Source organism: Canis lupus, chromosome 26 (genome assembly GCF_003254725.2).
Source record: "Canis lupus dingo isolate Sandy chromosome 26, ASM325472v2, whole genome shotgun sequence".
Taxonomy (NCBI): domain Eukaryota; kingdom Metazoa; phylum Chordata; class Mammalia; order Carnivora; family Canidae; genus Canis; species Canis lupus.
Genome location: NC_064268.1, coordinates 36,344,521 through 36,354,743, shown reverse-complemented (window position 1 = coordinate 36,354,743; position 10,223 = coordinate 36,344,521). Strand labels below are relative to the sequence as shown.

Sequence of the window (10,223 nt, the reverse complement as noted above, 5' to 3'; positions counted from 1 at the left end):
CACTACTCAAGTTTGGTATGTTTTCCAAGGATATGAGAAATGTGCTACCAATTACTTTCATAATTTTGGAAATAGCGTTTCTAAGTAAGCGAGAAAGAAATACACATGTGTAAGAGGGGTGCGTGTGATTTTATCGTGGGGGGTTCTGAATTGTCTTCTTTCAGTTTGGCTACTTTCTTAAGTGCAAGAGTATTTGGATTCTCAACAGATTCTTCCCCAGGAGCCTATTATTCTTTGCTCGACTCCACAGCAACGTTACGAGAGAGGTTCTCAATTCCTTAGGCTTTCCCAAGACAACTCTCATGCCCCGGATATTTTTTTTTTTTACTTCTTGGAGGAGCAAACAAAAGTGAGGACAAGATCAAACATTCGTAGGTGAAAGCAAATCCTTTCCAACGTGCAAGCGAACCGTAAAATTGTGACAGCGGCTCATGTGTTTTTATAGCACATTCGTGAGCTGTCTTTGGGTTGTAGCTTCCCGTGAGACAGGGGCTCCGGCTTCTCCAAGAACCAAGAAGCCTGGCCATGGGGTCCCTGCTAGACGGACATGTCAACACCCCGCTCTGTGGAAGGCCCAGGGGCCCTGCCCTTGGGGGTGGACACCTGTCGCCCTGGTAACCTCGTGGGGGTGCAGGGCCCAACTTCTCCGCGTTCTACGGATCGAAGCTGGAGTTGAGGTCGTGTCCGCGTGTGACGTGTGGTTACTTGCCAGAATGGAAAACGTGTTTGCAGTTTTTGAGAAACCCAAGAAAACGAGAGTAAGGGCCTAGGTGTTCCGGATGGGGGGGGGGGGACACTGCGGCTGTCACGCCCGTGTGTGCCCAATACGGGCACCAGTGGATCGATCGAAGTGCCCCGTTTCGGGGTCCACTCAGATCTCTGAATTGGTCTAAAGGGAGGCAGGCCAACACAGCGACACGCCGGAGTGGCTGATTTCTCCCAAAGAAATGAGCTTTTCTTGCTAAAAAAGAATGGGGTTATTCAAACTAAAGGCTAAGGAAAAGTTTCCAAAACAAATCTCTTGTCCGGTCACTTTTAATCTCTAGAGGGTTCATTTTTTTTTTTTTAAGTTATTAGCATTTATTGTAGGTACATAACAAATGGGGAAAAAAGTCTTTTAAAAGCAGCCCTGGGGGATCCCTGGGTGACTCAGCGGTTCAGCGCCTGCCTTTGGCCCAGGATCCTGGAGTCCGGGGATGGAGTCCCACGTCGGGCTCCGGGCATGGAGCCTGCTTCTCCCTCTGCCTGGGTCTCTGTCTCTGTCTCTCTCTCTCTCTCTCTGTCTATCATGAATAAATAAATAAAATCTTAAAAAAAAAAAGTGGCCCTGAAGGCATGTCCACCTACAGATGGGCTTTGCGCGAATAGCCTGCGCTCTAGGCCAAAATCATGGGACAGATAGATGAGAGCTGATCATCCACATACTGAAAGGCTCTCTCTGTCTCTGTCTCTCTCTGTGTCGCTCTCTCTCACACAGTTTTTGACTTAAAACAATTTAAGAGGGCGCCTGGGTGGCCCAGTGGTTGAGCGTCCTCCTTTGGCTCAGGGTGTGACCCGGTGACCCCAGGGCTCCCCACATGGAGCCTGCTTCTCCCGCTGCCTGTGTCTCTGCCTCTCTCTGTGTGTCTCTCATGAACAAATAAATAAAATCTTTAAAAAAAAAACAACATAAGAAAAATATGATGCACACACATTTCTTTTAGAAAGCAAAGCAATAAAAGTCAAGTCGAGTCAAAGATGAGAATTGTGCAGGGAGTCCAAGGACTCCTTAAAAGTCAATTGACCTTGGCCACATTCCTTAGTAAGCATTTAGGTAAACAACTGCTAACAGGTAGTTCCAAACTCCCTTACTAAAAGTTAAAAACTCAACCCACCCAGACGCAGAGACTGGCCCTTTCAAGGTCACGCAGCTGCTGGAGCAGAGCTGAGACTAGGCCCCCTTCTGTTCCCTGCTCACTCCTCTCATCTCCCATCTCCATGCTTCACTCATGTGGCAAGTGCTTTTGGTCACAGATGGTGTAAATCTGTATCATGGGTAGAGCTCAGAAACAGGTCCTGGAGGTCATGGTACCGAGGGAGGGTTTCCCAAACACTGTGGGCAGGGTGCCATCTGGGGCCCCACTTCCCCTACCTGGGAAGGCAGTGGCGGCGGCCGCGGTGGGGGCGTCGGCCCCGTCAGTGGGAATGCCCAGGGTCTGCAGGGTGTACTCCGCCGCGTAGGTCTTTGCTTCATCCACGTACGCACTTAGCTTCGGAGGCGTGAAGGGGTGGCTGGAAGGCACATGCAGGCATTACATTTGAGGTGCTGAGATGGGAGGAAACCTAAGGCGTTACTCGTGTGTTAAGATGAGCAGATGTTGGACTTTTATGTGGCTGGGTTGCATTCTCCTTGCATTTAAGACTTCCACATGTCTGTGCACAGAGGAGCATTCGTGACCAGCCCCAGGACACTAGCAGTGGATGGCACGTTCCTGGAACACACCTGCAACTCAACGCACAGGGGAAATAGGATGGTTCCTACAATGTGTAGGAATGCAGGCTGGGGGTGGTGATCCCCACCAACAGAGAGGATCTTTGATCCAAAAATGTAAGTGGCCGGGCGTGGTGTTGTTTATACAAAACGGCAACTCGACAAGGTTCAACCTAAACACCGACACAGATAAAAGAGTGGGCTATAGTTTTCATCCCTGTTCCATTTTATGTTGGCAGTTTTTTTATTTGTTGATAATACTACACACTCTTCATTGTGTGAAATCCGGGGCCCCCGAGATACCAGTTTCTCAGCTGGCATGGACACCCCAACTACACATCTCAACACTGGCGTTTAATGAAAACGAGCTAGTAGTACATGGAAATGTCTCTCTTATTGGATAGTGATAAGATACACTTAACTTCTAAGAAACTCTTATTCTAAAAAGCTTGAAGGATTAGCAATTTGGAGATGTTACCCACATTGTAGGATTCTGGTTGGCCAGGGCAGGAATGGTTATCTTGTATAAGAATAGTTGTCTCTGATCTTGTCCAATGGCCGAGTGCAGCTGATACACTGGCTGTCCCCAGTTGTTTTTCTGACAAATTTCTTCTAATATCTACAAGAGTAAAAAGAAGTGATTTCCCTTTCAAATGTCACATTTGCATTATTTCTCTAGCTTTCAGGGTCATAAACTCTGATCTTCAGTATTTAAGCTAATGTAAGAAAAATATAAAATGCCACATGTTTTAATGACTCATAAAATTTAAGATGAACTCAACTTGAACTCCATTTAAAATGTGATGTAGATTAATTCATAAAAATCATTTTCACACCATTTATTCTAATATGTTTTAGTTTAGTCCATTAGCTGTAACTTTTTTTACCAATAGTTTAAATTTATGATTTGTTTGATATATTTGTCCCATTAAAAAAATGGACATTTTCAGCACCGTGTGGCTGGATTTCCTCATTACTACCCTCTACCCTTCTGTTTATAATGGTTTAGAGAAAATAACCTAAGAACATATTCTTACTTCATGTCATTTGCCATAGGATTTTAGCTTCACATTTTCATAAAAAAGATCGAGTTAAAAAGTTTAATGGTTACTACTTACTGACGAGCATTAATAGATGGATGTTGACAGCTGCAATGTCTTTGGCAAAATACCACTTCTTGCTAATTTTACAATGATCTGAATTTTAGAATCTTCCTGCGTGTTTTTTTTTTCTGCCTTTATTACTACTCCAAACTGAATCTTATCTAAAGGCACCCATTTTTTTTTTTCATCCTGAAGCCATTTTTGGTGGCCCACCCAGCCCTGATACTCCCATGAGTCAGAAGATTCAGGAAACTGTGCAAAACAGGGCATAAGTCTGAAAGGAAGAAGACTTTGGGACAGGACAGTGCTCCCCTGGGCTGAGTTGATGGAGCTTCTTATCTCAACTGTTCCGACACTAATCTGCAATGGCAGAACATTTTCCAGCTTATTAAATTTGTAGATTGCTCCTATCTCCTCTACTGACCTTTATCAGCTAATCCTCTTGGTTTTGTAGCATCTCTTGCCATCTACAAAGCATTCCCGAAGGTCCCTGGGCTCTAGTAGACTGCTTTAGTTGGCAGACAGTCTACCTGCCTGTTGGGCAGGGCTCAAGGAGGACAGACTCTTAACTCCTGACTCTGCTGGGCACCCTTGTCTTGCTGCTCTAGTTGGACATTCATGACTCCCCCATGGCATTGTTAAGGTTCCATATGCATTGGTTGGGGTTGTTGGCACAGCCTTCAAGTTCTAAGCTGTGCTTGTAGAGATTCAGAGACAAATTAATTGAAGAACCTTTTCATCAGTTGAGAGAGGTGGTTACTTACCTATCACTATAAACCATGACCAATTTCTAACCTGGGTTTAATATAAGAAGCAGAGATGATTCCTCACACTATGGCAGCTCTTTGAACTATTCTATGGAATATATAATAATAATTATTTTTTAATTTCTTAAAAGATTTCTAAGTATTCTAGGTCCTTAACAAGGTTCTTTATTTTGCATTTTAACCCAAGATAGACTAGATGACAAGCTTTTGTGTTTTCTGAGCAAAGCGCCACCAGGACACTTACTAGAGTTTATAATGATGATCTTTTTATGTGTCTCTGTCCTCTCCCTGGATCGCCATATGATTTTTCCTGGCAAAGATTGCATTATATTCCCTTTTCCATGCCCAGTACCCAACACAATACTTGGTGCATGATGGATGCCCAAGAAATGGCTTTTGAACAAACAAGTGATTGCCGTTTACCACTCTGCTAGGCTTCCTTACTTTTAATTGCCTGGGTAGGGTGAGCAGAAACCTTAGATGAACTCATTTGTATGCATAAGAGAGCCATTGATCCCTACAAAAATAATACTCACAATGAGCTTTTAGAAAGCCATGTTTCCTACTTGATTGCGATCATAAGGCTACCTCCATACATTTGGGGCTTGTGTTTTTGGGCCTGGAATAGGGACATTTCCTTGAGAGTCCTTAAACCGTGCCTCAGAATGACTGGGTAAGATTTCTTCAGCCAGCATCTCTACAGAGAGCCTGGCATGTACTGCACACCCATAGGGAAGAGGCTAAGCGTTAACAGAGATCCTGTTTTATTTTATTTTTAACCCTGTTATTCACTTTCCACCCTGGAATAGCTTTTATAACTCCTAATTTTCCAATAATAAAAACCACAGCTTCATGCAGAAACATGGAAACTTGGAGCTGGGGAATGAAAGCATTAGAACTTCACCATCATGTCCCTGCCTATATTGTAATCATTGTAGGAGACCTGATTTGATATGAGTGATGGCATTTCACAGTTAATACAAGCAATAATAACACCATGGATAGTAAGGTGTCCTCTCTTTTTAAACACAAATAAAAGATATCCTCAGGGTCTATATGTTCCCTGTCATGAAGATCCTTCATTAACCAAATGATACACAGTATGCATTTATTTTGAATTAGGGTCTTTGCATCATTTTTTTTTTTCATTTAAGGTATTGGTTGATAATTCCTAATTGCTCTCAGGATCTTCACATTCCAGTTGTTCAGATTATTTAGGGTGTCAAACTTCATTTTTAAGAAAGAGGGTGATGGAACAGTGGCACTTAACAGCCAGCATTCTCTCAGTGTACGTTATGTTGATTGGCCACTTTATTTAACAAAACCAAAGGCAATAGCCTAAGTTTGGATCAAATCAAATCATTTGATGAAAGGTGGATGATGTTGGTCTTTGGCTTAACTTAAGGAAACTATCTCTAGAATAGTATTACCTACCTGGGGAGCAAGTTTAATTCCTTGGGGTTTTAAAGTGACAGGATTCATTGGGGTGAGCTCCATCCCAGGTAAAAGGTCATAGAGTTTGTCTTCTCTCTTGTCTCCCTTGACCTGGTATCCACGACCCAGGCCTGTATAGGCCAAATAGCCACGGCCGGCCAGTCCTCTCACTCCCGCGGCCCCTACAGGTACATTCATGTAAATTTCTAGGAACGTAAGAAGGCATTAAACTGAATCAAACCACCAGAAAATCACCCTGAATCTTACTGTAATGGAAAAGTTAGCCCAAGTCACATTGATCATTGCCCTGAAGATGCATAGAAAACTCTAGGGTTTTAATGAAATGAAACTCAACATAATGTAGGGTTCACCATAGGTGTCTTGCATTTTTTTTAACTGTCTGTGGAAGAAAGCCATCCCCTCAAAGCTATCAATAAGTACATGAGCAACTTTAAAACTTTGGCACAGAACAAAATTTAGCAATTTCTGTCTTTGGTTGACCTTTTGTTGACATTTCTCTACAGACTCATGAACGTTGGGAAGGTATTTAAACATCCCAGGATGGTATGGCCACATGTATTAAAATAAGTCTTGCATGTTTATTATTGATCAGTAAATCAGAAATGAATTCTAGCTTCCTCAATAATTCCATCCCCAGTGATCAGTTGGGAAACATTTGAACATTTAGAAAATGTGTTTATAGGTTTGCTATTTTCTGTTTCACGTTCAGACAATGTGAGGCTTAAATTTCCATTGAGTTTCATTAATAGATTCCTTTTGATTTTTTGTTTTACCATGTTGCTACTTTGATTTCCTATTAGTGGTATAAAGTGATAAAAAAATTAAATTGATTACCCATGAATATCATTCATTGATTCCTTTCTGGTTATAAAATATTTTTTCCCTTGGAGTGGAGTTTGTTTTTTTCCTACATTACAACTGGTTGACAATTTATATTTAACGTATGAATTATTTAATAATATGATTTCAGAATATAAATGCAGAATATGTTAATGATATAATTTGCCATGACAAAGATAGGTTATCCTAGAGGAAAACCTGATGATTTCTTTTGCATTATAATTTTGAGTGGAATGATTTTATTATGATTATGGAACTTATAGAGATCCTAGGTTGGTCTATTCGGTTTTCCTGAAAAATAGTAAAACACAGTAAGATAATTGTTTTCCCAGTAATCTGGACATGCCCCTTTGCTTCTAAGTAAAACCCAAGGATAGAGTTAAATACACAGTTTGTTGTCAAATTGCCCAGAATGGTGTCAAACTTGAAGATAGAACTGGGATTCTTTTGGCATTAACTCTGTCCTAGCAGAACCATTCTGAAGAATCCCATTAGTCAGAGACAAACTAGTTTATTGGAAATAAAGAAATGCTCTCCTTATTGTCTATATTGAACTGAGCTGAGGAACTTCTTGAACATTAGGAATTTTTGTAGGATTACATAGGAAAGATGTATTGCTAGGTAGTTGGTCTTTTTTCCATTTGGACGTTACTATCTAGTTCCTCACTAGCCTGGAGAAATAGGTTGATTTCTCAATAGTGTGGCTTTTTAGAAGGCATAGCATGCATTTCCTAGGGGAGGTCAGATGAGAGTATCTCAAATATCTGTTAGAATATGTTTCCGATAATCTGTGATTTATGTATGAATATGATGCCACTGAGTTAACATCAAATACACACATGCCTTGACATGTTTTTGCGATTTGAGATAATTGGTTTCCATTGGACCACCCTGCTCTCACTTGGAAGTTTTCTAATGAGTCGCATATGACTGCAGTATGGTGCTCCAATGCAAGGGAGAAGCTAACTACTTGGTCTGCACAAATTTTTCAGGTCTGTGTAAGATCAAATGTATGCATTAGACTCAGTTCTGCTAGGTTCTGACCAAGTTTTTCTCAATAACCAGTTGTAATGTGAAAAAGATTTTTTATGGAAGAGCAACTATTGATAAAATAACACTTGATTTTTCATAAGCAATTTCCCAGTCCCTTTCTCCCAGTGGGCCTATCCAATTTGTCTAAGGCTATTGCAGTACAAATCATTTGAAATTGTAGAGTTATTCTAGGGTGAGAGCTGATGAGCGTTACCTCTCACAGAAGGAGCTCGGATGATGGCCCTGTTGCCAAGGTGTCCTTTGGTGGCTGGGAAATGAAGGCTGGGAATTGCTGTATAGGCCTGAGGAGCATAGAAGACAGGAGCTCCAAGGTAGGTCGTGGTGGGATCATAAACATGGCCCAAAGAGTAGGTGTACTCTCCTTGCAGCATGCTGCCTCTTCCGCCCGTGCCTCGGGTGTACCTAACATAACTGTCTTTGTCTACTGGCTTGGCTAGGGTCACTTCAATGGGGGAACCATCCAGCATCTGTCATAGAGAACAAAGAAGAAGCAACATGAGAAGATATGAAGACAACCAAGTGTGGCTGGTCTCTTGAGTCAGTCAATTTGTTGTTCTGTTCACTGACTGTGTCACTTATATGTATCCTGTCTCTTCATAGGTTCACATTTGTGTGCCAGTTGAGTTTTCCTGAGTGGTTTTGTTGGGAAATTGCATGTAATATGCAACAGGTTTGAGAGTAACAAATTGGCCACTTTCCACTGATGTACAAGGTTATAAATTATGTGATAGTCACTGTGACAGGACATTATGTGATATTTTTATGTGATACATATTTTAAGTTACATATTATAAAATTCTAAGAAATTTTAGGTTAATAATTGGTGGAATATAATGTCTACTACATAGTATAGCACAATGAAGGCAGAAGGGAACACTACGAAAATCTTACCGATTGTGAACACCATGGCATGGCTAGCTGCATCAGGTCTCTCTGGCCACCAGCCCGCTAAAGGGTTTACTCCTTAAAGCAGCCATATTATAGGTAAGTTTTTATTGGAAGAGAAGAGAGGCTTAAAAGTGGGGCCCTATTTAAGAAGTGGAATCAAGGAGGCTACCGTGTTGTTCCCCACAGGTACCCGTGAAGCGACATTTCGATCTGAACAGCTGGGAACTGGCAGGGATGGTAGGGGCAGTACTGCAATTTCTCAAGTCATGCACGTCTTAAAACTTGTCCTAAAGAATTATCAGAGATGTTTTTTTCTGATGAAAGTTTTTGACATTTTGAAAAAATAGATCCAGATACTGAAGATAATGGCTGTGTGTAGAGCTACACACGTAACCCACTTTTCCGTATTGCTTGCATACACCGGAGACAAGAGGGCTCTCAACAAGTGCTTGATGGATTGGGGTAATTCTTATCGATGGGACACAGTATTGTGAGGAAGCATTTGTAGCATCTTATGAATAAGACTATCATAAGCCTCTGTTTTTATAAAGGAAAAATAATATAAAGAAAAAAAATAATATGAAGCATCCCCTCAAGAATTCCCTTTCACGACAGCTCGCCATTTTGTGAGTGCTTTGGTGGTTCTGTGATCATTGAAGTCTGCTGGACAAAGTTGTGCTTTCTGGTTGTCCTGACCATTTTGATTAGCCTTGGAGCATCATATTCCTAGTTTTACATATCTGCCTTTTTTTTTGGGAGCAGGAGCCATATCAGAGATGTTGGGTGGAGTACACTGAGAGAGAGAATCCTGATGATATTCAACCATGTCACACTGGCCTTGATGTAATCAGAAGAAACAAACCTAAGTATCCAAAGGAATGGAGTGCTCTTAGATAGAATTTTTTTTTTCTTCAGTCCTGTCTTAAAGAAGGTCAGAGACCCAAACAGGTCTCTGCTTCTAGGCACTCCCATATCAAGAGACATTTTTAATGGAGTGATTCTTTACTGCAAAGTCAGATTCCATATAATAGATTTAGTCTTGCCTTCATCTGCCTCTGTAATAGTGTTTTATTTTATTTTAAAAAATATTTTACTTATTTATTCATGAGAGATACAGAGAGAGAGGCAGAGACACAGGCAGAGGGAGAAGCAGGATCCCTGAGGGACGCCTGACACGGGACTTGATCCCAAGACCCCGGGATCACGACCTGAGCTGAGGGAAGATGCTCAACCACTGAACCACTCAGGTGTCCCTGTAATAGTGTTATAAACTCAGTTTTGATTTTTGTTATTCGGTCTAGATGTTTCAAGAGCTAGGACAATATCTTATTAATCAGGATATTCCCAAGCCCAGCAAAATTCCTTGCACATCACAGACATCCACAAGTATTTCTGGAATAGATGAACAATCAAATGCAAAGCTCAGTTCATCACTTTTCTCTCTAAATAGGTTTCCTATCCTGGCTTCCCTGCCCCTATCATCCTGGTCTCCCATATTGAAAACTGATGACTCTTGCTCATTCCAACATCCGATCAATTCCTGGCATTTTGAGGCTCCCCCAGAGCCCTCTCCTATTTCCTTGTTCAAACCCTATTTCCTCCCATTTGGGTGACTGTAATAGTTTTTCAAATAGTTCCAATATCACT

The 10,223-nt window shown here is 41.4% G+C and overlaps 1 protein-coding gene across 2 annotated transcripts in view; it reads right to left on the bottom strand.

The window, feature by feature from the left end:
• Positions 1–10,223, bottom strand: part of A1CF (APOBEC1 complementation factor) — an 82,671-nt gene that overhangs the window by 8,279 nt on the left and 64,169 nt on the right. The window contains exons 8-11 of one of the 2 annotated variants that reach the window (XM_025441439.3): positions 7,882–8,155; positions 5,775–5,980; positions 2,953–3,089; positions 2,132–2,271 (exon numbers count right to left, since the gene is read on the bottom strand). In XM_025441439.3, the coding sequence (XP_025297224.1) occupies positions 2,132–2,271; positions 2,953–3,089; positions 5,775–5,980; positions 7,882–8,155 (757 nt within the window). The remainder of the gene's footprint in view (positions 1–2,131; positions 2,272–2,952; positions 3,090–5,774; positions 5,981–7,881; positions 8,156–10,223) is intronic. The other variant, XM_025441440.3, reaches the window with a different exon arrangement.